General features: G+C 53.0%; 1 protein-coding gene across 2 annotated transcripts in view; it reads right to left on the bottom strand.

The window, feature by feature from the left end:
* Positions 1–22,042, bottom strand: part of Igdcc4 (immunoglobulin superfamily DCC subclass member 4) — a 35,893-nt gene extending 13,851 nt beyond the window's left edge. For both annotated transcript variants that reach the window (XM_076576519.1, XM_076576520.1), the window contains exons 1-7: positions 21,917–22,042; positions 10,155–10,508; positions 9,386–9,527; positions 3,653–3,789; positions 2,118–2,258; positions 1,333–1,488; positions 246–659 (exon numbers count right to left, since the gene is read on the bottom strand). In XM_076576519.1, coding sequence (XP_076432634.1) covers positions 246–659; positions 1,333–1,488; positions 2,118–2,258; positions 3,653–3,789; positions 9,386–9,527; positions 10,155–10,508; positions 21,917–21,980 — 1,408 coding nt within the window. In that variant the 5' untranslated portion in view covers positions 21,981–22,042. The remainder of the gene's footprint in view (positions 1–245; positions 660–1,332; positions 1,489–2,117; positions 2,259–3,652; positions 3,790–9,385; positions 9,528–10,154; positions 10,509–21,916) is intronic.
* Positions 22,043–27,828: the final 5,786 nt, after the last annotated feature.

Here is a 27,828-nt window from a genome sequence, read left to right as displayed (position 1 = left end):
CTCATGCAGTCTAATTGAAGTGGTTACTACTGCAGTTAGTTAGCTGGGGAGGAAGATGGCGCCATTAACCCTGTCAAGACAAGCATCCTCGCAGGGGGAAAAGTGTGTGCGCACTCTGAGCTCTACTACTAGACTGAAGGTCACTGCCGAGCCGATCGCCTCCCATGCCCTCACCCCACCCACAGAGGTCCCCACCAGGCAGTCCTTCAGTCATCTAACCCGTGGTTGGTCTTGAATAGACATACCCCTTGCCTTTTGGTAGTGAAGGGAGAAGCCAATGATTTGCTCGCTGTGCAGTTCTGGCCGCTCCCAGGCCACCAGCACAGCGGAGCTGCTCAGCGGCGTGGCCGTGACCCGAGTGGGGGCGCTGGGCAGCCCCTCGCGCACCACCACCGCCAGGGGCGCGGCCGCACACGCCGTTCCCGCGCTGTTCTCCGCCACGCACTGGTAGTAGCCGGCGTCCTGCAGGCCGATCTGCGTGATGACCAGGCTGCCGCCACCGCCCTGCACCTTGACGCGCCCGTTGGGTCGCAGCGGCGCCCCGTCGTGCAGCCAGCGTAGCGCGGGTCGTGGCTCGCCCGACGCGCGGCACACGAAACGCGCGGTGCTGGCCCGCGTCCTCGACAGAGCCTCTGGCGCTTGCGAGATGGCAGGAGCCCCTGGGGTCAAGAGGGAGATTCTTGACAAGAGGTTGGTCCCTCCCCAAGTGTCCCAACACCAGACCCCCAGCCTCTCCCTGAGGTTCTCTCCACTAGTCGCCTGGGCCAAGCTCGGGTCCACCCGCCTGCCCACTGGCCCTGGCCTCTCCTGGGCTGGCCCTCCTCTCTTCCAGCGCCCGCCCGCCCGGGATCCAGCTCACACTCCTGCTACTTACAGCCTTCCAAGTGATGGGATTACAGGCAAGTGCTACCTCGTCCAGATTCTGGCTCCTAGGCTTCACACCATCCAGACCTTTCCGCTATCTCCTCCCATAACCTCACCCCACTCCAGCTCGCCCACTCCTCTCACTCACCCAGGCCTGGCCTCACACACCCCTCTCTATCCCTGTCTCAACTCTCTCCACTCTATCCTCCAGCTAGGGTCTAGTCACCATTAGTAAATAAAGACTGCTTCCATGGCATCCCTTTTCACATGCCATCTTCTAGGAATGCTCCCTCCTCCCTTGGTCCCCCCCCAACTCCCCCCTCCAGACAGGGTTTCTCTGTGTAGCTTTGCGCCTTTCCTGGAACTCGCTTTGGAGATCAGGCTGGCCTCGAACTCACACAGATTCGCCTGCCTCTGCCTCCCTCTGACACCCACCCATCCCTAGTGTCCCGCAGCTCCAGCCCTCACCCAGCACTCGGAGCTCAGCCGCAGCGGTGGCGAAGTCGCGGGTGTGGGGCTTGTTGGCCCGACAGACATAGACACCAGAGTGCCGGGGCTGCGCGCTGGCGATGAGTAGATTGGTCCGGCCCATAACGATGACATCCGTGGAGATCGGCTTCCCGTCTGGGGACAGAGAAGGAGCAGGCTGGAGGGGGACGCTGGAACTGTCCCTCCATGCTAACTGTCCTCTCCAACTAAGGGGATCCCTCTACACCCCCCCACCCCCCCACCCCCCGCAAAGCAGCATCACAGTGGCTGGGTTGAATTCCAGTTCCTCTGATCCTAGCTCCGTAATTCTGATCCCTAGGTAGATGGGAGATGAGAGAGAGGAGCTGGACAGACTATGGTTAGATAGCCTCTGGTGGGTGGGGGCAGACATTTAATACAGTCTTTCTTTTTGCTGCTTTTATTTATTTTTTTCAGACAGGGTTTCTCTGTGTAGTCCTGGCTGTCCTGGAACTCACTCTGTAGACCAGACTGGCCTTGAACTCAGAGATCTGCCTGCCTCTGTGTTGGGATTAAAGGCCTGAGCCACCACCGCGGGGCTTGAATACAGCTTCTTTACACTTTATTACTGCATGAATGTGTGTACATGTTGGGCCTGCTCGAATGTGCTTACGGAGGTGCAGGGTAACTTTGTGGAGTCAGCTCTCTCCTTCCCTCTTTAGGTGGCTCCTGACTCGGAGCCTCTGAGATACTGTACCGTCCTGCCCACTCCCCCGGTCTCCTCCTCCTCTTCCCTCCACACTCACCTTGTCGGACCCAGGACACAAAAGGCGTGGGGTCAGCGGAGGCCACACACTCCATCACTACACTCTGTCCAGACACTACCGTGGTGTTCTCTGGGGCTGCCACGATGACCACATCCTGGCCCCTGGTGGCCTCCAAGGACCCTGGAGAGACAACAGGAGGGGCGGGGTCTGTCTGTCACCTGTCGCTCCTGTAATAGCTGAGGCAGGAGAGCAGGGGGCATCAGGATTCCTTCTGTCAGAAGAGGAAAGCAGCTACCAAGTTCAACAGAGCTGGCCTGGGCCTCAGGGCTCTTTCTCTTGGAGCCAGAAGAATGCTCTTGACACAAATGGGCTCTCCTTCCAATGACTGGGCAGATCACACCCATATCACACACCACGTTTCCCTCCCGGCCTCTTCCTTGGACCCAGCACTCAGCTCTAGATCTATATAGGCAGATCGATATAACCTATAAGGCGTTGTGTGAGTTAGGCAGATCCCTTTCCCAAAGGGCCTGGGGGTCCTAAGTGCAAAGCACGGGGTGGGCTCCACTTTTTAGCCAGGAAGCTTTGCGCTGTTGGATTCTCTCTCCGCGCCGCAGAATGGTGAACACCTGGTTTGTCCAGCAGGGGGAGGCAGAGACCCAGTGCAGAAGAGAGCGAAGCTCTCTCTCCCTGAGCCATGGCCCAGAGAAGCCCAGGGACAAGAGGGTGGGCCCAGCGGAAGGGAGGAGGGATGGCGCAAGTGAGCGACCTTGGGGGAGGCTTGAAGTGAGATCTGTGGAGCAGCTGCTGAGTGCCGAACACTTTGCATTCCCATCTAACCCCTCTGAGCGGGACATTTGATCGCCAGACCAGGGCCACACAGGTGGGCGAGGAAACTCAGGATTCAAAACAGGTCTTTGTGACCCCAAAACCAGTGAGTGCCCTTGACAGTGGATCTTATCCCAGCTTCTCAAAGAAAGGCAGAAACAAAAGGACGTACGAAACGGCTCAATAGCTAAAGATGCTTGCTGACAAGCCTGAAGACACAAGTCGGACCCCAGGGACCCACTTAGTGGAAGGAGACAACTGACTTCCACAATTTGTTTTCTGTTCATGGGTGTCATGGACATGCGCACAAACACACAAAAAATAAATGTAAAAAACTGAAGGAGGAGGAGGAGGAAAAGGCAGCGGCAGAAAAGGACCAGCCCACGGGTGGCAAGGGGCCAGACTGGCAGTATACGAAACGGAGAGGTGGGGCATGCCTCCCACCTACCCAGAGCCCGTAGGGCACCCCGAGGGGCAGAAGGGACCAGAGGCTGTGGGCCACTGACACCCCTCTTTTGATACCTTGCTTGCTCACCAGTTCCTGCCCAATTCTAGGAAAACACAGATACCCCATAAGAAGGAAGGACCCTCCACCGGAAGTTGGAATCGTGGGTCCCGAACCCCAGTTCCATCCTCATGTAGAACTACTACCCAGTCATTTGTCTGAAGATCTGGCCTGGTCCCTTCCGTTTCCAAGACAGCTGTCCCCAGAACTCTCCAGGTGCCCTGTTTGCCTGTGCACTTACCTCTGAGAGCCACACTGAGTGAAGCCTCGTGGCTGAAGCGTCGGCGGGCTGAGTTGGTGGCCACGCAGCGGTAGGAGCCCATGTCACTGTCCTGGACATCCAGGATCTGGAGGACGCCGTTGGGAAGAGTGATGAGCCTTGAGAAGGAGCAGAGGGAGCCTGTGAGGTGGGGAAGGGGACACAGGAGGTGGCCCACAGGGACAGAAATGCAAATCCCGACTATAAAATCTAAACTCATCCAACAGACTGGCAAAGACCAAAAGACCTGGTAACAGCTTGGGCGGGTGAGGAAACTGAGGAAGGCGCCATTGTCTTACAGCTGTCACCTAATCCACCCTCTTTCCTGGGCAAGCTCACACAGTTCAACATCGAGGAGGTCTGGATCTAGCCCTGGCCCTTCTTCGACTCTCACAGTGAGTCTCAGACATGCGCAGCAAACACATGTCAATGTTTGCTGCAGCCTATCCACAGATCCAGAGGCTGGAAACGGGTGGGTCTGGCCTGAGCTCACAGGTCTGGGGACTTCCTGAAGTGGAATGCTGCAGATCCAGGAGCCATCTGCCCAGAGTGCTTTGGTGCCACGGGATAACATGAGTGGAGACTAAAAATTTTTACAAGTCTGTATATGTACTGGATGTTCCTATAAAAGGAGGCTGTCTCTGGGGAGGGGACCTGGGAGCCTGGAAGCTGGGGGGGGGGGGCGGTGTAAGGAACTTACTGTTTATTATGCACACATACCCCCCCCTTTTTAAAAAACATTTATTTATTTACTATGTATACAGTGTTCTGTTTGCATGTATCCCTGCAGGCCAGAAGAGGGCACCAGATCTCATTACAGATGGTTGTGAGCCACCATGCGGTTGCTGGGAATTGAACTCATGACCTCTGGAAGAGCAGCCTGTGCTCTTAACCTCTGAGCCATCTCTCCGGCCCCCTGCACAATACCCTTTTAACAGTTTGGATTTTTTATAAACCTCTTTTTCCTTCTGAGGATTTTTTTTAAACCATGAATGTGTAGGTATGTGCATGTGTTAGTGCAAGTGTCTGCAGAGACCAGCAGAGGGCTGGAATTACAGATGGAGCTGGAGTTACAACAGGCAGTTTGTGAGCAGCCTGATATGGATGCTGGAAACTAAACCCAGGTCCTCTGGAGGAGCAGTACACACTTCGAATGGCTGAGCCATCTCTCTGTACCTCCCCAACACTCACCTCTTACCCATGTTTCCTTTTCCTCTCCCCCCCCCAAAAAAAACAACCTTATTCCCTTATCTCATTTGACCCTCAAAAAGATCCCAAGAGACAGAGGAGAATCATAACCTCCGTTTTATGGTAACAAAACTGAATCTCAGAGTAGGGTGTTAACCTAAGGCCTTCAAGCTGGAGCAGTTAAAACCTGAAACAAGGGTCTTGGGATGTGGCTCAGTTCGTAGCGTTTATCTAGGGTGCACCAGGCCCTAGCTCCCTTCTTCAGCACTGTATAAACCAGTAATGCTCCAGGCCTGCAATCACGGCCCCAGGGAGGTGGAGGCAGGAGGATCAGAAGTTCAAGGTCATCCTGCGTTACATAGTGAGTGTGAGGCCAGCCTAGGTGATGTGTCACCATGCTACAAAACATCTTGAACCCGGGCGTCCTGGCCCTCAATGCTATGTTCAGCCCACTGCTCATAGCTAGGGATGCCTGTGGGAGGGAATGGGCGTGGTCTCCAGTAGGTCCCATCCAGCAATCTACACAACAGTCCAGAGGGCCAGGAGGGATGAGGGCATTGTGACCTGACCTCCTGGGTAGAGGGTTGAGGAAGCCAGGAGACCTTGCTTGAGAAGATTGGGGTAGGAAGGTTGGGATGGTGGGCACTGAGTAATGCTCAAGCAAGCAGGAGGTGATGAGGGCTTCTCCGGGATCAGCTCCAGGTGGTGAAAATCTTTGGTGTACAGACTGGGTAGAGCCGGAGGGGGTCAGGGCAGTTGTGTGGTAGAGGAAGATTCTTTGCTCCTGGAGAAGCAGGGGCCAAAAAAACCTAAATGTCGGAGAGGTGGAGTGGCCCGGGGGCTGAAGAAGGGTCTGGGGAGATGTTCTAGAAACCTTAGGTGCTTAGAAACCTGCAGTGGCAGTATGACGCCTTTCCTTGTCCCCCAGGCGAACCTTTGTCCCCCACATAAGCACGGACCTCAGCCCCAGATCCACTCACACATGTGCTAAGGTAGAGAGGTGGGGGGCAGTGAAGCAGGAGGGGATGCCGGGAAACATCTGGGCCAGGACCCAACCCACTGCCACGAGAAACGAAATGAGGAGGAATCAGGCCCCTCCTGCCAGACTCTACCTAAATGCTGCCTTCCGAAGCTTTTCCTCTCCCTCCTCCTCCAGCCAGACAGGGCCTCAGCTAATTGCCTCCACTCTCTAACCCTAAGGGTCTCTGGTCTTGCCAGGAAAACGGTGCACCAAGGGCCAAGTGCAAATCCATTCCTTAACTTGGCGTATGTGAGTGGCCAGGCTCCTTCCTTGGGCACAGAGCTGGAGCTGCGGCCAGAGGCAAGGTGGGACCCTGCCTGCTCAGGGCTGTCTAAACCTTGTCTGTTTTTGTTACAGTGTGGTTTTGGAAGCTCTGATTTTGGAGAGATGTCCGAGATGTATTGGTTAGTAGGGGAGAAGTCACAAAATATTGCTTAGGAAGAAATTCTGGTTTTGGAAAACAGATGAATGATAGGTTGGAATGCATGAAGAAAAAGCAGGGATTGGCAAAGCTTGTGTAGTGCATGGGGCTTCCTCTGTGAGGGGGGATTATTGGGGACTCTTATTAGTTGAGCTCTACAAAATAAATAATTATTTGAGATAGGTTATCACCGGCTGGTGTGGAACTCATTCCATACAGCTGAGGCTGAGTCTGAACTTCCGATCCCCCTGCCTGGACCTCCCGAATGCTGGGATAGGACATTTTCAAATGTGAAACTTGAAAGGATGTACCTTTCCGCATTTTGTTTTGTAATGGTGGGCGGGCTTCAACACAGAAGCATCAGTGCCCCGGGGTGAGAGAACCAGGTCTAACGTGTGTGACTGTGGCAAGTGCCAGGACAGGTCACTTTTCTCATCTGGAAAAGGGGTCCACTGACTCTTGTCCTGCATGCTTCACACCCCTGACCCTCTTCCCATGAGCTCACATTCCCCAAGGGACATAAACACTGTAACTTAAAAGCTCCAAACACATGTATACAAATATGAACCTCACATGTATTTCAAAGGACTCGGATGGAATACTCAAAATTGTTAGTAACTGTTTAGTGGTAGGTGACTTCCCTTCTCATTCTATAAAGTCGTGTGTTTTGGCATGAATCTTAACATAAATTCAGTTTTTTAGTCTCATTCATGACTGGCTCCCGTGGAAGAAAAAGTATCCCATCTTATTAGAAATTAGTGTAGGTGGGGCTGGGGTGTATGTAGTTCAGCTGGTAGAGTAGTTATGCACAAAACCCTGGGTAACACAGTGTTGGTAGCATGCATAAAACCCTGGGTTCTATCCTTGGCACCTCATGAAGAGGCCGTGGAGGCTCACGCCTGCAATCCCAGCACTGGGCAAGTAGAAGGAGGGTTAGGAGTTCAAGGCCAGCCTGGGCTACATGAGAGAGACTCTGCCTTGAAACAAACAAACAAACAAATAGTAAATACCAGGGAACTGCCTTGGGGTTTAGCCGTTATTATTAGTCGGAAAATAGGTGCCTGTCCCCTGGCAGAGCGTACCTGTTCTGCAAGGGCTCACAGCCTACCATCTCCTGTAACCACTGGGCTGAGTTTGTGACTATCAAATGTGTATAGCTGGGCACGTGCAAAAATACACACCTTGGCCACAATCAAGTTACTCCTGTTTTAGACATTTCTTTAGTCCCTGACACAATGTGCTGGGGCATGTGAGCCTGGGCTATTTATAGAGCAGGATCAATTTTCAGAGGACTTGGTGGCAAGCGCTGCTGGAGCCCGGAGCTGGCAGCCTCACCTCATGGGTGAGGCCTGTAGCTTCACCGCCTGAATTAGATGCTGGGAGGGGAAATCTGATCCCCACTGTTTGGCTGAGGCCAGCCTGGTCTACATAGTGAGGTCTAGACAAGCCTGGGATACACAGGGAGGCTCTGTCTCAAGCAAAACAGAAACCTAGCAACGAGAGAAACACAAAAATTAATAAATGAGACCAAGTATGGTGGCACAGGCCTGTAACTCCAGGACTGTGGAAACTGAGGCAGAAAGGTCATAAGTCTGAGGCTAGCCTGGGCTACTTAGCAAGACCCTATGTCAGAAAAAAGAAAAAAAAATTGAACAAAAAAAATTAACATCAGTTGGGTAATGAGATAATTTTTCTTTCTTTTTTATTTCTATGAACTTTAAGAATGTATCTTTGGACTGGAGAGATGGCTCAGCCGTTAAAAGCAAGGCTCACAACCGAAAATATAAAAATGTATCTTTGGGCTGGGAATGTAGCTCAATTGCTAAGAATACTTGCTTAGCATGACAAAGTCCTGGGTTCTATCCCCAATATCACATAAACTGTTATTCCAGAACTCAGCAGACAGGAAGATCAGAAGTTCAGGGTCATCTTTGGCTAATGCTGAGTTTGAGGCCAGCCTGAACTACAATGAGACCTTGTCTTAAAAACAAAAAGACTGACATGCTATAAAAACCACATTTTGGGAAATTACAACTTAATCGAATGTTTTTCCCATTTCACTTCACAGATACAGGTAGAATGGAGCTGAATGGGAAGCAGTGTGTTAAGGAGGGGTAGAGGCCAAGCTATATTGGGTCCACAAGGATCTATCTGCTGACTTCATCTAACCACAGGTATCCTGTGATTTTTCTGCACCTTCCACTCCCACCACTCGGCAAAAGTCAGCAAGGCTGAGGGCAGCCTGACATCAAGAAGTGAGTCGGGGATGGTGCTTGGGAGTGACTGGGAAGCCAGTGTTTCTGAGCCTGGGGATCCCATTTCCATGCAGCAGAGGAGAAAGATGCAGCTGATGGACAGATGCAGGAGAGGGCTGTGAATGCCTGGGAGAGACGTTTGGAGCCACATCCCCCAGAGATGTGTAAGGATCCACGGGGTAAGGACCAAGACTTGAAGCCAACCCAGAGGTCACAGCGAGTCTCTGGGTTCTGGCCTGCTGCGTGGGTGTCTGGACTTGCCAGGAGGCCACAGGAGGGAAGAAGCCTCGCCTGTGCTCTGCTTTGCTTCCAAACTGGAACTTTCCCTGGGTTGTTCCACTAAGCCACTGTCTTTATAGGAAGAGAGGAGATGAAATAAGACAGACCCTGTAGCCTGCTGCTCAGACGCCTGCACCTCACAGGGTCCAGTGGAGACAGGAAGGGCACTTAGGAGTCCAGGGAGGAACTGCAGAGGAACCTTGGAAAGAGCGAGCTGAGCAGAAGCCAGGCTTCTGCCAGTGGCTCCTGGTGTGGTCGGAAATAGATCACAGCCGCTCTCTGGCTCTTAGTGCCCTCAATAAAGCAAGTGGTGGACTACGAGGGCTTGGAAGGGCTCTAGACTGTCCTCTGGGTCTGTGCACCTCAGCCTGGTGGGTGGCTTTTCTTCCAGAGAGGAAACCTTCTAACTGGGCTAGAAGTCAGGCTAGCAGTTGGCTCTTGGGTGAGTTTAGGTGAATAGAGCCACCTCGGCTCTAAGAATCCCCGTTCTAAGCATATTCCAGAACCCTCTGCCCTGCACACTGGGGCAGACTCCCTTTTGGGACACTCACCGGGGCTCCTCAGGCACTGTCACCTGGTCCTTTTCCCAAGTGATGATGGGGGCCGGCAGCCCCTCAGTGTGACATTCAAAGCGTGCTGTGCCGTTCTCCTCCACCGTCTGGGACTCCGGGTGCAGAGAGAAGTCTTGGAGTGCTGAGGATGAGCACAGTGAGGAGAGAGAGTGAGAACAAGAGAAGACAGAACACGGAGCCATGGAAACACAGAGCCAAGCAGATCCAGAACGACGAAGACGCAGTTGGGGAGCAGAGAGAGGTGGCCAAGGGATACGAAACGATTACTGGTTAGATGGCGCTGAGTGAATTCCAAGTCCCTCCTGCCCAACATCACCATCGTGGTCACACTCTAGGACGGGTACATTTCTGGGCAGCCCGTGCTCTAGAGAGCCCTAAGGGGCCAATGCCAGGAGGATAGAGGTTGGTTATACTCCTGTGCAGGGTGCTGTGAGGGTAGGGGACACGAAGAGACAGCTTCGGGGCCCTGACCCCTTCCTGGCAGACAAGCCAACCCTGTACACTAGGAACTCAAAGGTCAGGGGAAGGATGGTAAGGGACGGTGAGGGGGTGAAGACACAGCTGAAGGACACAGGACAGGAAGGGCAGGTAAGGGACCCACTGAGCAGGACAGGACAGGAGGGAGGGACCTGGGTTGGGTTCCTGCTTCTGGTACAGGTAAGTTAGTAACTGTAGTTCCTATCCGCTCCCCCCATCCCTTCCCTTTGGTCTCCAAATCTCAACCCTCACCCCAGATGCAAGCACTTACTGGCAAGCTTGACCACAGCAACCTGGCTGGCCACGACGCCCAGTGGGCCGTGGGCCAGACAGGAATAGCTGCCCTCAATGACCTTCCACGTCCTAAAAGCTTCCTCCTCAGCACCGTCTTCTGGTTCTGGAGCCGAGGACAGCCACAGGGAGCCGTTGGGTAGCAGGTGCAGGTGGTCATGCTCCAGCACAGTGTCCCCATCCTTGCTCCATGTCACCCTGGTCGGTGGTCCAGCCGCGGTCGCCCCCAAACTGCAGTCCAACACTGCAGCCTGCTTGGGGCCCAGGACCACCTGCAGTGGCCCCACATCGCAGCTCAGCTTGACCGTTGTCTCCTGGGGCAACAGCAGCTCCCCTGTGTGGAGGAAGAGGCACCAGAGCTGCGGGTGGGTGTGTGGCCTCCCGGTCACTGGCTCACCACCCAGTGCCAATCACTTACGGAGAGACCCTGTGTCTATCTAGGCCAGTTCTCGCTTTGCCAGAAGCTCCTTCCTCCTTGGGTCCCATCATCTACCCACAGCTTGACTTCTGCCCCCGCCAGAGAATCCAGCTCACAGCAGCCCATCACAACAGCCACAGAGTAAATTCGACCCAAATGTTTGCTTTCCGTCCAGTAAGTGACTGATATTTTGTCCGGTCAGCAAAAGAGATGGAGTGCTCTGCATGCTAGTGCACGGAGGAACCCTGGGAACTTCATGCCAAGTGAGAGACCCCAGTCACCAGATGCCACAAACTTTGTGATCTCTCTTCCAGGCAATGTCCATGGACAGAAAGCAGATTAATGGTTACCAAGAATTTTGAGCAGAGAGGAATGGGGAGTGACTGCTAAGGAGCATGAGGTTTCTTTTTGATGAAGATGTTCTAGAATGAGACAGTGGTCAAGGAACACAACTTTATTAGTCTATTAAAAGCCACAGGGTGTAGGGTGCAGTGCAGGGGGGGATAATATAGCTCAGTTGGTAGACTGCTTGTGTAGCATGCATGAGGCCTGGGTTTGACCCCCCCAGCGCTCCATAAGTTGGGTGGGTGGTGCACACCTATAATCCCAACATTCTGGGGATGGAGGCAAGAGGACCAATAGTTCAGGGTCATCCTCATCTTCAGCTACGTAGCAATTTGGATGCCAGCCTGGGTTATATGAAACTTTGTCTCAAAAAAGCATGCTTGTACACGTGGGTAAATTCTACGTAAATTGTATCTTGGTTTAAAAAAATGCATAGCAATCCTTTCCTTTCAGGGCTGTCATGAACGCCCACAGGGATGATTTGCAGAAGATGTACCATTGCCTGGCACTGTGTGGTGGCTCAGTGGTTTTATTCTCTTTGGAATCCAATGGGTCATCTCCACCACTATTACCCAACTGAATACACACCGCAAGCTAGAAAAAAAATGCTGTAGTGGAAAACTCTGAGAAACGCACTGAGTGTAAAGAAAGTACGAGCGTGTGTGCATGTGAGTCTGTGCGTATACATGCTGCTGCCTGTAGACCCTAACACTGTCCCTGCCACAAAGGGACAAGAAGGATAATAGAACACACAACTATCCCAGATCAAGACAAAACCACAGAGGGAAATATTTCCTATCATAATTAATGCTTCATCAGAGCCTGCCCATCATTATCCTAGAGCAGTGGTTCCCCATGTGAGTCCTTTATCACAGCTGGACTGCTGTCCCCTGTCCCATAAAAACTCAGGAGCCCAAGGTCTCCTCTTAGTCTCTGGCCTGACTCCTCACTGTAAGGCAGAATGGCACATCTGAAAGCAGACCAAGGATGGAGGTGACATCCTTCCTCATCATGAGGCAAGTCTGGCGTGACAGAGCCACACAAAGCAGGAAGACTAGGCAATCAGGAAGATGTATGCCTTGAGCGAAGCACTTCTCCCGGGTCTCAGTTTATTTACTGATACAGAGATATTGGTTCCAGAGCAAACACAGCACCATCCACGCCACCCCACACTGTTCCATCTGTGTTCCCCGACATACATGTTCCTCTGTCTGCCACCCTGGTCAACACCTAGACTCCTCTGTGTCCCCATGTTTCCTCCCCACAGCATTCAAAGAGGAATAAGATAGTCCAGGGGCTAGGTGGTGGTGGCGCACGCATTTAATCCCAACACTCGAGAGGCAGAGGCAGGCGGATCTCTGTGAGTTCCAGGACAGCCTGGTCTACAGAGGGAGTTCCAGGACAGCCAGAGCTGGAAGGATGGTTCAGTGGCTAAGAACACCAGCTATTTGTTCAGAGGGCTGGGATTCAGGCTCAGTACCCCCATCAGCTCACAACCATCTGTAACTCCAGTTCCAAGGGCTCTGATCCCCTCTTCAGCTCTCTGCAAGCAGCAGGCAAGACACAGGGCATATATGCAGGCAAAATGCCTATACACATAAAATTAATAATAATAACAACAACAACAACAACAATAATACAAAGGAGGAAAAAGACAGTCCTAACTGGCTGAGGCAAGGGGATGAGGTAGAAATGTGAAGGATGGAGGGTCAGAGAGAACCAGCCCTCACACGCCCTCAGCCAGGCTCTGACAGGACCACTGCCCTCACATGCCCTCAGCCAGGCTCTGCTGCAAGGCTGCCCTGGGTAAAATAGCAAGTGCTAGAAGAGAAGGCAGTCCCACTCCAGGCAGACCATTGCGTTCCGGAGGCTGGGGAGATGGCCCGGTTGGGAAAGTGCTTTCCACACACTTGTGAGGCTCAGAATTCGGATGCCTAGCACTCACATCTGGAATCCCAGTGCTGGAGATGTGGATACAGGGGTGGGGGTGGGGGGATGATCCCTGAAGCCAGTTTAGCCAATGAGCTCCAAGTTCAGCGAGAGACCCTGTCCCAAAAAGCTAAGGTGAGGACTGGGTAGTTGGTTCAGCCAGTAAGGCCATTTGTTACTCCTCACAGAGGACCAGGGTTCAATTCCCAGCACCCACATGGTGGCTCACAACCATTTGTAACTCCAGTTCTAAGGGATCTGAGGTCCATGCACCTAAACACATACACAAGCAGAACACTCATACACATCAAATGAAAAAAAAAAATCTAAATTTTTATTTATTATGTGAAATTGCTTTAATGGTGGTATTTGTACAAGCGATGCCAGGACATGGCTAGCCCACAGGCTGTGAGTGATAAAGGGTTCCCCTTGCTCCCACACATTAGCTGGGGAGACAGACTCTCCCTCCTCCTCAGATGTAGCATCCCGGTACTGCTGCTCTTCAGGACACCTGGTGGTTCATGCTGCTGTTATCCTCAGTGAACCCCATCTCATCCATGTCCTCATTTAAAAAAAACACCGATGACCTCTGACCTCTGCACGCACACTTACACATGAACGTGTCCATACATCTCTCTCTCTCTCTCTCTCTCTCTCTCTCTCTCTCTCTCTCTCTCTCTCTCTCTCACACACACACACACACACACACACACACACACACACACACACACACACACAGATCAAGGTCCCAGTCTTGCTGCTTCCCCTGCCAGCTGAGGCAGACAGCCTGGTGTCCTCCCTGGGACTCAGTTTCCACACATTTATAATGCAGATGCTACTGAGCCTGTGAGAATCAACCCAGCGCTGCCTGTCAGGGGTTCAGCTCAGCGTGTGACGGACATCGCTCAGGAAGTAGCGGGGCTCGTTCTCTTTTGGTGGGATGCTGGGGGATAGAACCCACGGCTTTGTGAGGTCAGGCAAAAGCTCACCGCGCAGCTGCACCCGGAGGCCCAGAGGCGCATTCTTTAAGACCCTGGGCACAGGGCGAGGAGCTGGCTACCCAAACGCTCTTTGCCGCCCTTCGCATCCAGCGCTTTCTCCTCTTCTAAAGGCCCAGATTCCACGATTCAAACTCAGCGTTGTGGAAGGCAAGTCGGGCTCTCGGCCCAGCCGCTTCAAATGCTCCAGGCCAGCGGCAGAACGGCAGGGCTTGGGTTTCAGAGGAGAAAAAGCCCCACAGAACACCAATCCCCGAGCCCTCTGGCAGCCTCCCCACCCCCTAAAGCATGTCCGGGGCTTGAAAATCCCCTGCCGTGCTGAACAAACAGAGTGAACAGTTGGGGCCCGAGCATCTGCTGGGTATGTCAGCAGCCTGGGCTCTGGCGGGCAGGACAGCCGCCAGAGGGGCTGGTGGCTGGCAGGGGGGCCCCCGGGAGCTCCAGTTCCCTTCCTGAATATTCATGGATCAGCAGATGTCTAGCTCCACTACCTCTGAGGAGCCCAGCAAGGCGGAATCAGGGAAACCCACAGGGCTGAAGACACAGAAAGAACAGGGATCCGCCTCACCGAGCAGCAGACTGTGCCCCAGCCCTAGTGGACCCATGTCAGCGGCGGGCGACTTCCCCGGATGAGGAAATAGGGACCAGAGACCGGGGTGCAGTGGGGAGATCTGAGCAAACTGTCCTTCAACTTTCGGGAGATGAACTCCCAAGTTGTGGAGACAAGATGCTCCTGAAAAAGAGGGTTTCCAGGGAACCCTGCCCAGATGCCAGCCTCCCTCCAGGAGACTTCTCTGCCTTCCTTTAGGGAAGTTTTTCAAATGCCATTTTCAAGTTTCTTAAACATTCTCCGTTTCTTTTAGAGGTGAAACAAGCTTTGTGTTTCACCCCTATCATCTGGTCTTCTCCTCCTCTAGCACTCCATCTAGGTCCTGTCGTTTCTTGCACAATCTTGGGTTTAGCTCCGTTTCTATCTCAGTCTCCCAGCCCTAAACAAGGAAATCTCCAAACTCAAACATTTGCATCAGACTTCTTGGGCTAGGGAAGTAGCTCAGGCTTAGCATGCTGGAGGCCCTGGGTTGGATCCCTAGTTCTGGATAATTAGGACTTAGTGGAACACACCTGAAATACCAGCACTAGGGAGGTGGAGGCAGGGGGATCAGAAGTTCAAGAGCAGACTAGGAATATAGCTTAGCGATAAGAGTGCTTGCCAGCACGTCTGAGCCCCTAAATTAAATTCTTAACACTATACACAAAAAGTTGAAGGTCATCGAAATGACATAGGGAATTCAAGTCCAGCCTGGGCTACATAATACCATGTTTCAAGAAACCAAATCAGAGGCAGGCGGATCTCTGTGAGTTTGAGGCCAGTCTGGTCTACAGAGCAAGTTCCAGGACAACCAGGGATACACAAAGAAACCCTGTCTTGAAAAACAAGACAAACAAACAACAACAACAACAAAAAAAAAACCAAACAAACAAACAAAGACAGTAGTGGCGCATGCCTCCCATCACTTGGGAGGCAGAGGCAGGTGGATCTGTGTGAGTTCAAGTCCAGCCTGGCCTTCAGAGGGAGTTCTGGGATAGCCAGGGGTACTACACAGAGAAACGCTGTTTTGAAAAACCAAAAGAAAAAAATGTATGATTCCTCTACCACCAAGCCTGTAATAGTGATGACTGAAAGCAGGCAGATCTTACGTGTCCAAGGGATCTTGCTCCTCGAACCGACTACATGGCCGACTCCCAAAGTCCTTCGTACAAGCACTTCCCTATTCTCGAGCACACTGCAGGTATCAGGAGACCTGTTCATCACCAGTCTTCTGTCTACAGGGTTTTCCCTCAATCCTCATCAGTCCTGTGAGATCCTATCAGAGATACAGAACTTCTGGTTTTGGAATCTCCCAGACATTTTCAATCTTATTTTTTTTTTCTTTTCTTTTGGAGACAGGGTCTTTCAACATAGCCCTGTCTGTCCTGGAACTCATATGTAAACCATGCTGGACTCAAACTCATAGAGATACCCCTACCTCTGCCACCCGAGTGCTAGGATTAAAGGCTTGAGCCACTGGGCCTGACCCTCAATCTTATTTTTCTTGTTTTAAATTTTTGTTTATTTTTATTTCATGTGCATAGGTGGTTTTGCCTGTATATCTGTCTTGTATGAGGGTGTAACTCCTGGAACTGGAGTTACAGACAGTTGTGAGCTGCTATGTGGGTGCTGGGGATTGAACCCAGGTCCTCTGGAAGAGCAGCTAGTGCTCTTAACCACTGAGCCATCTCTCCAGCCCCTCAATCTTACTTTTCAAACACATGTTTTGCTTTTCTCTCTCTCCCTCTCTCTCTCTCTCTCTCTCTCTCAGACATGGTCTCACTCTGTAGCCCAGGCTGGCCTCAGACCCACAGAGATCCGCCTGCCTCTGCCTCCCTAGTTCTGGGATTAAAGGTGTGCACCACCACCGCCTGGCCCTGCCTCTGCTCCTTATAGAGGTTTGTGCCATCATGCTGGGCTCTGAGAAGCTCTTTTGCCTACTTAAGAGGATAAAGTAAATTTTATCAGAGCAATGAGAACCTAGTCAGAAAGGCAATTTGCTATAGAGTTCCAGGGTCCGATTGGAGCTATTTGGTGAGGTCATCAGGAGCCTGAGTTGGGTTCCATTCTCCAGGGAACAGTTCAGGAAGGACAGGGCAGGTAGGTGGGGGAGGAGGAAAAAAGGCTGCCTGGAGCCTTCCTCACTGTTCTGCACAGATTTACAGCTTGTTTTCAGTCGAAGGCCGCGCTTCTTTCCCAAGAGACACAAGTCCGTTTCTTTCAGAACCTTGGCCACCTTCCTCACCACACACTAACTAGTCCCTCCCTCCAACAGCTGGAAGAAGGGTCTGAATGGGTGCCAAGGACACGAGGAAGGCCTCAGCCCTCCCTCTATGTACAATCCAGAGAGGGAGGCTCAGTGTCATCTAAGGTGACGGCAAAGCCACATTCAACATGGCCCTGCCTCCCCCAGTCCCCCAATATCCGTGCCCACCAGGCCATACAAAACAAGCCACCGCCAAGCCTCTGGAAGCACCTTGTGGGTCCCCTGGCTGCTTCTTCCTAGAGAGGCTTTGAACCCCCCACTTCTTCCTGCCTCTAGGAACCTGGGTTCCTGGATTGCTGCAGTTACCACTCCCGACTGTTGGTTTTTTTGAGACCCCTGTCTCGGGTAGCTCAGGCTGTTCTTGAACTCCATACGCAGCTGAGAATGATCCCTTTGCCTCTGCCTCCCAAGTGCTGGGATAACAGGCCGGGCCATAGGGCCACCTGCATGCTGGGCAGAGTACTCTACCAACGGAGCCACATCCTTGGCCCTGTTCTCGGCTCGTCTTTAACAGTCTCTCAGGATTTTATCATAGTCGCCCTTCAGGCTTTAGCAGCTAAACAGTGTCTTGTGTAGATACTCAATACATATTCCTCAAATGGCTGTGTAGACAGGCAGACCTTCTCATACAATAGCATAGAATCCCTTATGCCTTTCCAAGCCTCGGCTTTGTTTTCTGTGAAAACATAGTAACTCCCTTCAGAGCTAGAGACAACGTGAATAACATGGACAGAAACTGCCTGGCCTATTACGTGGCCTCTACTAGACGCCCAATAAAATGCTTTAAAACCACCTAGACCGGGGGCTGGGGGTGTGCTCAGTTGGTAGAATGCTTACCTAGCATGCATGAAACCCTGGGTTTAGTTCCCAGCACTGTATAAACTTCATGTGGTGGTGAACCCTGTAATCCCAACACTCAGAGGGGTAGAGGCAGAAAAATCAGAAGTTCAAAGCTATATAGTAAGTTCAAGGCCAGCCTGGGCTACGTTGGACCTGTCTGAAACAAGCAAACAAAAACCACACAGAAACAGAACAGCAAATTCATAGTAAAACTGGGTCTAACCATCGTTAGGACGGGGGGGGGGGGGGGGCTCTATCTTGCTGGTTCTACTGTACAGCTCACATGCTGTGTAAGTATTTCTTCTGAGCCCACCATGTCTCCACATAGGTTCTGCTGACGGGTGCCAGTCCTCAAAACTACACAAGGTCGCGTAAAGTAAGAGGACCCCTATCAAGTGATCAGAAGTCCTGACCTGCACCTGGGAGAAAGCTTCTTGGTCCTTGGCTTTCTTGACCCCAGTGACCCCATGGTCCCTCTACATTTACAGGAGTCCTACAGCTGGCCTGGCCCGGAAGAGAGAATGCCGGACTCCAGGATATCCTTTCTGGTTTTCCTTCCCTGAACCCCACTTTCCATCTCCTTGACTTCTCCATAGAGTCCCTTATTCTCCCCCCACCCCCCTTGGAGACCCAGGCCTATCTGGCAGCCACATGTGTTCTGCATCTGGAATTCCAAGTCTGGTTGCTATACCTCAGAGACATTGGAGTGAACAGGAGGTGGACGAAAGGATTCCATATCCTTGGACCAACCAGAGAGAAGACTCAGGTCTAAAGCTGCCAAATTCTCCATGGAAGGAGTGCAGAGAGGATGAGCTTGTTAAGTGTGCACCAAACCCCGGGGAAGAGTGACCGGGCCTTACAAAGAAGAGCAGGAGACTGGTCTGGCCCCAGATCGGTTCCTAATTGAATAACTTCAGGAAGTCACTCAGGTTTCCAATCTGTAAAATGGACTCACAATAAATCCTTTCTATTACTTTCTCTTTTTCAACGGGAGTAAGTTGAGTCACTATGTAGCCCAGGCTGGCCCTGAACTCACAGCAATCCTCCTGCCTCGGTCTCTCAATCACTTGGGTTACAGATAGGCACCACAATGCCTAGCTTCCTGTGTTTCTTTGAGTGCTGACGTTACAGGATGCTCTGATGATGAGATTTCCTAGCTTGAAGGAGATATAGTCAGGAAAATAATCACATACAAATATGTGATTAACGAGGCCATGAAAATACTCAAATGCTCACCTGAGGGTCTAGGTAAATTCCCTGCAAAAGTCACTATTAAAAGAAGCTTCACATCTTAAATCCCAGCACTCAAGAAGCAGAGGCAGGTGGATCTCTGTGAGTTCTAGGCCAACCTGGTCTAGAGAGCCAGTTCCAGGACAGCCAGGGCTACAGCCCTGTCTCAAAACAAACCAAAAGTTTCTAGTGTTGGCCTCAAATATGGGCCTGAGTCTCAAGGTTGAGAAAGGAACGCCAGGGAGGGCTTTCCATGTGAGGGGAAGGCTGTTATGTTCTCAGAGCTCTCGGGGTTCCCCAATCCCCAAACTCTAACGTGAGTGGAAGGGGGAGCCCCACTCCTTCATGTGGTAAAAGAGCTCAGCTTCCCTCCACTGCCCTCAGATGGAAATCTCATTCCTATGAGCTCACAGACTAGGCAGATGATGCATTGTCCTAACCCAGCCTCTGCCCTTTATTCCGGTCCATGCTGACTTTGCTGGGAAGACTGATATGTCTGACCTTCTCCTCCTCCACTACTAATAGACCATATCTATAGGGGCTGGAGAGATGGCTCAGGGGTTAAAAGCACTGGCTACTCTTCCAGAGGACCTGGGTTGAGTTCCCAGCACCCACACGGTGACTCACAACCATCTGTAGGTCCAATTCCAAGGGATCTGACACCGTCATCTGGCTTCCACAGGCACTGGGCACACACGTGGTCCACAGACATATTTGCAGGCAAAACACCATACACATATAATAAAACTGAAAACAAAGAAAAAAACCCACTGATCTATGCTCACACCCTTCTGATTCCATTTCCTTAATATCTCTAGAATCCCGCCACTCAGGCCATGCTAGCCGCTATTCCACAGCCACCACAGCCACCACAGCCACCGCTCTGTCTCCCTGTCACCACCTCCTCCCTAGGAGAGCTTCTTGTCCAGCCCTGCACCATGCATTCTCCACACTGGCTGCGGTGAGTGGATGCAAAGCTGGTCTGAAAACCTGCCCACAGCGGGGCAGGAGGGTCTAACTCAGTACTCCTTAGCCTCCTCTCTTAATACCCCAGTGGCCCACCCCTCCCCCACCTGCCCAACTCCCACCCCGTGCGGTATTCTAACCGCCAGCCAGATTTAGCTGGATGCAATGATGTGAACTAAGTCGCCTCCCTCCCAGGACTGGCACCCCCTGCTTCATCTGGAAGACTCCTCCCTCTGCGGGGCTGGCTCTTCCTCTCTCCATCACTCTCTTCAGAACCGTTCCTGGTCTTCCCCGTATGGCTCAGGAGCCCCTCTTCTGCAATACCCTTTCCAGTCCTGGCCTCCGACCCCGACCCTAAGACCGACAGCCCGGGGTTAGGATCTTCTTTGCAACATTCTGGGCATCAGGCACCCGTGTGTTATAGAATGTGGTATAAAGAGTGCTCAACAGATACTGCGAAGGAATGGATGACCTCCACTCCATGGGGGTGTCTACGGACTGCAGAGGTTTCCACACTCGAAGGAGGTTAAGCCAGGGCAAGAAGAGGAGTTGCTGTAGCCATTCAGGTGGCAGCCAGGAAGAATCCCAATACCCGCTCCTCTCTGTCTGTGCACTGGGGAGCAGGGAGAGGCCAGTCTCCCGACTCCTTCTGGTGCCCCGGCCCGAGGCCTCAGAAGTATTTAAAAAAGCTGGAGTGCGGTTGCCAGCCAGGATCCCGCGCTGCGGGAGCTTTGGGAAGAACAGGAGGAGGAGGAGGGGAGGCGCAACTATTCCTTAATCCTTTGGGCTCCACGGAGACAGACACCTCTCTGACATTTCCCCGCGCCGCATCCACCTGACAACTCCGGGGGCCCCCAGCCTCTGCGGCCCAGCCCCACGCGCGGAGCGGCCACCGGCTTGCAGCGGGGTCTACAGTCTCGGAGGGAGAGGGGCGTGTCTTGCCGGGCGAGCCAGGGTCCGAGCGGTTTCCAGCACTCTCCCACCCGCTGTTTTCCTGGAGATGGGCCTGGGGTTGGCCCGGCGGAGGCTCCTTCCCCCCCCCCCCCGCCCGTCCCCCCCACTCCCGCCGCCCTCCCTGCCTCCCTCCCACGTGGCCTGGCCCAGTCTCTCTGGAAAGCCGCAGCAGCTGGAGAAAAATCCCCCTCCCCACCCCCACTGCCAAGTCCCTCCCCGACTCGCCCCGGACACATCCTCAACTCCCCCCTCGTCAGGGAAAGCAAGAAGTAATCGAACAAAGCGGGCAGCCCATCCCCCTCGCGGCCCTAACCTCCCTTGGGCCGCCCCGCAAACGCACACCCCACTCCGAGTCCAAGGGCCCGGGGGTGTCAGAAGCAGCTCCGGCACACACACTTGGGCACTTCGTTACCCCCTCCCAGCCCTTTCTCCGGTGTGTACAATCGTGACCCTTACCCCTGACCCTAGCCCACCCTAGGACCGGGGGACTGGAGGGGGCCTTGCTGACCCCGTCCACGCTTCCCCGGTCCGCCCTTTGGGGTGGGGCAGGAGTGACACGCGTCCCATCCAGAGACCGAGTGTTGGGTCCGTTCACTAAAGCAACTGGTTTCTTGCCCTTCCCCCAGCCCCCTCCGAACCCCGGGTTTGGGTCCACAGCACCCCCACATTCCCCTACCGCCCCAGCGGGCCCCAGGGGCCACACCCACTGGGCAAAGTTGAGTGTGGTTTTTCTCACCGCCGCCCCCACCACGATCAAGGACACTCCCCAAAAGCCAAGGCCAAATATTAGCTCAGCCCCATCCAGTTACCCACAGCACCCGACACAAATGGAGGTGTAAGAGCACACACTCCCGCCCCGCCTGCTCTCTCAGGCACACTCGCGACCGCGAGACGCGTGCGAGCAGGGCAGAAGAAGCATGCCCCGCTTAGAGCTACCGGCGCCGCAGCCACCCGCGCGCTGGCGATGCCACCCGGCGCCTTAGGCACGCGCTGTGGACACATTCTCCCGCAGGACACCCCCCACCCCGACCCACAAACCTGCACACCTCACACGCACAAGGTCCACGCGCCGGGGGGACACGCACGGACACAGCAAGGACACACACACACCCCCTGCGGGCAAGTCCCCGCAGCCCCCCGGCTGCAAACATCGCGCGCGCGCGCGCCGGGGACGCCCACTCGCGACTGCGGCCACCCGGGCCCTTACCGCGCGCGGACAGCAGGCAGAAGGTCAGCGCCAGGAGCCCGCGGCCCGTGTCCGCCCGCGCCATAGGGCCGGGCTCGGGCCGCCGCCGCCGCCGCCGCGTCCGGGCGCCTGGGCCGCCGCCGGGGGAGGGCGCGCCGGGCGTCAGTGGCTCCGGGAGGCGCGGCGCCGCGGGCGGGGGCGCGGCCTCCGGGGCCCGGGCCCGAGCGGGGGCCGGCGCGGGGGCCGGGGCCGCGGCCAGCTCGCCCGCCCCTCCATCGCCATCTTGGGCGAGCGGCCCACGCGGGGGCGCCCCGCCAGTGTGGCCACCCTACCCCACAGGGGATCCCCCGCGCCTGGGCACCAGCGGGCTGCTCCTGCGCCCCACGCGGCGCCTTCCGCTCTTCCTCCTGATCGCCTCCCGCTTCTTTCTGTTCATCTTTTCACCTGAGCCTCTGGATCTTGTCCTTGTCATGACCCTACCTCGGGGTCTCCTCCATCTCTGTTCCAGGCTCAGTGGAGGCCAATTCATTGAGCCCTGTGTTTATCCACCTCACGTCTTGACCTGAATCCTGCTTGGCTTCTCCACAGGCTGTACCAACAGACCCACGGAGGACACCACAGTCCCTTGTCCCCTCTACAACTCTGCCATCCCAAGCTGAGGGATTCTCTTGGCTTCCTTCCTTCCTCCTCAATTGCCAACCCAGTCTGTGTTCGCCTCTGTGAGGGACAATGAAGACCTGCTTGCTCCCATTTGACACACCTGCATACTGGGAATACTGGGACTTGGGAGGGGGGCTTTCTAAGGACAGGAGGCTTAGAGCAGCAGGTGCAGGGCCTGCCCGTGGTGTTGGGTCCGCCGTACCTTTTTATTCCGATTGTGTGGTTCTCATTTTTCAGGGCTGCCTCTTCTCCACGCTTCTCTAGCTGGCCTAATCAGGTCAGTTGCCTCAGTGTCTAAAGCTGGGAAATCAATTGCCAGGCTGGGGCTGGGGAGGGTATGGCACACACAATGGCTATTTGAAGTGCCACATTTGAGGCTGGAGAGATGGCTCAATGGCTAGCGTGCTTATCGCATTTGCAGGGGACCTAGGTCCGGGTTCCAGCACCCACTCAGGCAGCTAGCTCCCATCAGTCTGTAACTCTCGATCCCGGCAGCCTCTGTGGTACAGTTACATACAACTTAAAATAATGAAAACGAGTCCTAAAAAAACAAAACAAGACCAAAAACCCATGTGTGGTAGTGGCTCACGCCTTTAGTCCCAGCACTCCAGAGGCGGAGGCAAGCGAATTTCTTTGTAGGCCAGCTTGGTCTACAAAGTGAGTTCCAGGACAGCCAGGACTGCTACACAGAGAAACTCTGTCTTGAGAAAACAAAACAACAAACAAACAAAGAAAAACCCCACCACATTTGAGGCTGGAGAGATGATGGCTCAGTGGTTAAAGCACTTACTGTGCTCACAGAGGACCTGGGTTCTGGTCCCAGCACTCACACAGCAGCTCAAAACCGTCTGTAACTTCAGTTCCAATGGATCTGATGCCCTCTTCTGGTCTCTGTGGCAGCTGCCACACACACGGTGCATACAAATTCATGCACATACACACATACACATAAAAATAAATTTTTTAAAAAAGGAAAATACATTCTTCCATTTCTTTTTTGTTTGTTTTCGAGACAGGGTTTCTCTATGTTGTTTTGGTGCCTGTCCTGGATCTCACTCTGTAGACCAGGCTGGCCTCGAACTCACAGAGATCTGCCTGCCTCTGAGTGCCGGGATTAAAGGCGTGCGCCACCGCCGCCCGGCTCCATTTCTTGTATTTGTTGGTGTTCCCGTGACTTGAAACTATTTAGTCTCTGGTTCATATGTCGTCAGCTAGCCCTTACTATGACTGTACTTTTGGGGAGTAATTTGGGATTGCACTTTTAGGGAGAGGTTAAGACTGTACCCTCAAACCCATTATGTAGTCAAAGATGACCTTGAACATAGATCCTCTTGCCCCCACCTCTAGAATGCTGGGATAACAGGTATGCTCCACCATGCCCCATTGATGAGTGCTGGAAACCCAGGGCTTCCCAAATGTTAGGCAAATGCTCAGTCAACTGTTATGTCTGTACTTTACAGATGGAATGGAAGCTGGCCTTGTCCCATTTCCTGCTCAGCCTCATTTTATCCCCAGAGTCATCATTAGCATTTGACTTGGTGGATGCCCCGTCCTTGAAACTGAGTGATCTCTTGGTCCTTAAGGCTTTGATAGGCTCCCATCTACACACTAGGGATGCTGAGTGGTTGCCTCCAGCCTGAACCATCCCCCTAGATTTGCATGTCCAGCTATCTGCTCAGGAGTCCACATCCTGATCTTCCAGGCTTCTCGGTCTCAGTTCCCAGCACCAGCATCCTTCCTGTAGCTCAGGTCTAATTTTTTGAATTTAAGTACGAATTATGTGTGGGTGTGTGATTTGTGTGGCGGTCAGGCATGATGGACCGCTTTGTGGAATTTCCCTTCATCTTTAAATGGATTCTAGGAATTGACCCCAGGTTGCCAGACTTGCACACCAGGCACCTTCACCTGCTGAGCCGCCTCCATGGCCTTGCAGCTCAGCAAGTATAAAAATCATCTCTCACATCACCTTTTGATCCTTCTCCACCTGATTTCCCATCCTACTTGCTCACCCCCCTCACTTCTCCCCTGGATTGTTGATGTGACCTCCTCACCACCTCGATGTTGACTTTTCTTTCCCCTTTCAGTGCTGTGGTCCATACAGCAGCCAGTGAGCTCCTGTCAAGACAAGATCATGCCACAGCTCTGCTCAAATCTGGCTTCCATCTCGGAGAGAAAGAACCAAGTCCTGTCTCCCGCTCTCCTTTGAAACTATTTTGTTTGCTTACCCCTCCCCAGTGACACTAAATTCCACCTCAAGACCTTTGCCCAGGACTGGGGACATAACACGTACACAAGGCCCTAAGTGCAGTCCTCATCACTGAGAAGAGGAGGAGGAGATGGACGGAGAGGAGAGGACAGGAGGAGGAGGAGGAGGAGGAGGAGGGGGAGATGATGACAAACTTTTGTCTAGCCAACACAAGTTGAGGTCTACTTGTCCTTACTACATATTGTCAAGAAGTCTTCCAGGAGCCGGTGTTGGGGGTTATTCGATCACACTGTGAACCTCGAGTTTGCATTTGCATTGATTAAATAAAATTAACCTTGAGTCAGGAGGCTGCATTAGCAACTTGTTGACAGAATGTAATCATAGAGCATTGGAGGGCATCCGGGAGAGAGAGACACAGGAAGTAGTAGGGAGGGGTTTGGAGGGGCGCAGCTTTTTCTGGTTTAGCAGAGTGGAAGCATGGGTCTTTCAGAGAACCAGCAAGGAGAGAGAAAGTTAGCTGCTTGCAACCCAGTCTCTCTGAGCTAGCAGGTTTTCACCCCAGCCTTTGAATCTTGAGTCTTATTTAGAAATAGAACGATAGAGATTTAGTTAAAGCTACCTTTAGCAGCAGTGACAGAGCCAGCGCATGTAGGAACAGAATTCCCTCCAGACTGCAGCCTGAGTGGCCAGGCTGCTGCTAGGGAAGCAGGCCGGTAACTATGGAGTTACAGTTGCTGGCTGATAGCAGTAGATTAAGGCACAGCCACTGTACTGAAGTTAAAACAACAAATGGGGGTGTAGTTCCATTATTGGAGAGCTTGCCTAGCATGCATGAAAACCTGGGTTCTGTCCCTAGTAGTGCATGTTCGAACATACCTGTAATCCCAGCACTTGAGAAGCAGAGGCAGAAAGATCTGTGCAGCTTTGGAGCCTGTCCTGGAACTCGCTCTGTAGACCAGGCTGGCCTCGAACTCACAGAGATCCGCCTGCCTCTACCTCCCGCGTGCTGGGATTAAAGGTGTGCTTGGGCTAGTGAGCACACTTACAATGCTCTGAGGTGTCAGTTTAGATTGGAAATCGGGGGTTGGCACACCCTGGCAGGCTTGGTGACACAGGGAGGGTTGACTAGAAAAATCTAGGTAAGTAGAACCCAGGAAGTGTGAGCTGGGCAGTGCATCCAGAACCCAGGAAGTGTGAGCTGGGCAGTGCATCCAGAACCCAGGAAGTGTGAGCTGGGCAGTGCATCCAGAACCCAGGAAGTGTGAGCTGGGCAGTGCATCCAGAACCCAGGAAGTGTGAGCTGGGCAGTGCATCCAGAGCCCAGGAAGTGTGAGCTGGGCAGTGCATCCAGAGCCCAGGCAGTGTGAGCTGGGCAGTGCATCCAGAGCAGGCAATGAGGCCAACAGGGAGGCTGGGGCTGGACGGGAGGGGAGGGAGGCCCTGCACCTTCCCCAAACAGGTGAAGAATATGCTGTGGAATGAAAGTGTAAACAAACCACCACAGTGTGAAGAGGTAAATTCCAAAAGCCACCAAAAAGGTCGTTAACTTTTCTCTATTCCAGTCTCAGCATTGGGGGTGCAGCTCAGGCCGGCGTGTGTGTTTAGAGCATGCCGACCACAGCATCCAAAAGTAAAGAGGGAAAATACAAATGCATTCGTCCACAGACTCAACCTTCCTAACGCACTTTATACAGTTCCTCATGTTGTGGTGTCCCCAACCATGAAATTATTTTGTTGCTACTTCATAACTGTAATTTTGCTACTGTTATGAATTGTAGTGTACACATCTGTGTTTTCCAACGGTCTTAGGCGACCCCTGTGAAAGGGTCACTGCTCTAGGTAGGGAGTAGGAGGGCGGGGGGCGGGGGTGGGGGTGGGGGTGTCAAGAGTGACAAGCTGGCACAGCCAAGCCCAGTATAACTAGAATGTGGTTCTTGTCAGGCCTCTGCAGCCTTGGGTGACTTCTGTCCTCTCTCTGGGTTTTGGCTTATCACTGATGAATGATGCCACCATGCATCATTTTATCTGTTCATCTCCATTCTATCTACTTATTCTTTTAAATACTGAAAAAAATTCTCTGAATGCTACAATTCATTTTCTTTAACAGTCTAGGAAGCTTGCAGACATTGGCTGTTCCTGTGGAATTTCACCTGCGACTGGAAATTCAGGAGCCCCGGGGGAGCGGTCTGCGTGGTGACCTTGTAGATAAAGTCGGTGTGTATTTTAGATGCTAGAGTCGGGGGATCACTCTAAAATTAGCCTCTTTGCTTTGGTTTAGGCCAACTGACTGGGCTCCTCAGCATAGCCTTTATGGCTCCTGATGTTACTGCCTGTTTTCTTTTCCAGCAAATTTATGGCCACCAGCAGTTGACACAGCCCAGGGCCTTCACCGCTACCCGGGTCTCTTCTTCTCCATCCATTACATTCTTAGAAACTTCTGCTTGGATCCCACAGGAACCTGAATGGCTTCCTGGGGTGGGATGCTGACAGCCGGTTAGCTACCTGCATCTGTAGGCAGCAGGTAGTGTTCTCTCCCAGTTTTAGTCTTTAATCAATAAAACAAAACATTCTCTTCTTTTCAAATGGTCTCACAGAAAGCTTCCAAGTATGTGAGGAATGTTCTAGAGGCCAGTGAAGCTCACTACTGTGGAAAGAGGGAGTAAAGGCACAGAGAAGTTAACTCATTTGCTTACGGGTCGGTTGGTCTCACAGTAGGTGCTGGATCAGAGGGACAGAAGGGCAGCTCACATTCCTCAGTGCTCACTCCTGCTCTGCCTTTTAGGGGCTCACCCAGCATCAGGTTACCTCTCTTTGCACTGGCACATTTTCCCCCCCAAGATATGATTTCTCTGTTTAATCCTGGCTGTCCTGGATCTCGCTTTGTAGACCAGGCTGGCCTCGAACTCACAGAGATCCGCCTGCCTCTGCCTCCCGAGTGCTGGGATAAAGGCGTGCGCCACCACCGCCTGGCCACACTGGCACTTTTTGTTTACACATCTGTCCCCACTGCTAGACTGAGAGCCCTTTGAGAGGAAAAGAAAATCTGATTCTTTTGACAATGTCCAGA

The sequence above is a fragment of the Peromyscus maniculatus genome, chromosome 7 (genome assembly GCF_049852395.1).
Source record: "Peromyscus maniculatus bairdii isolate BWxNUB_F1_BW_parent chromosome 7, HU_Pman_BW_mat_3.1, whole genome shotgun sequence".
NCBI lineage: Eukaryota > Metazoa > Chordata > Mammalia > Rodentia > Cricetidae > Peromyscus > Peromyscus maniculatus.
The sequence above is the reverse complement of the archived record's forward strand: the minus strand, read 5'-3'. Positions and strand labels throughout refer to the sequence as shown.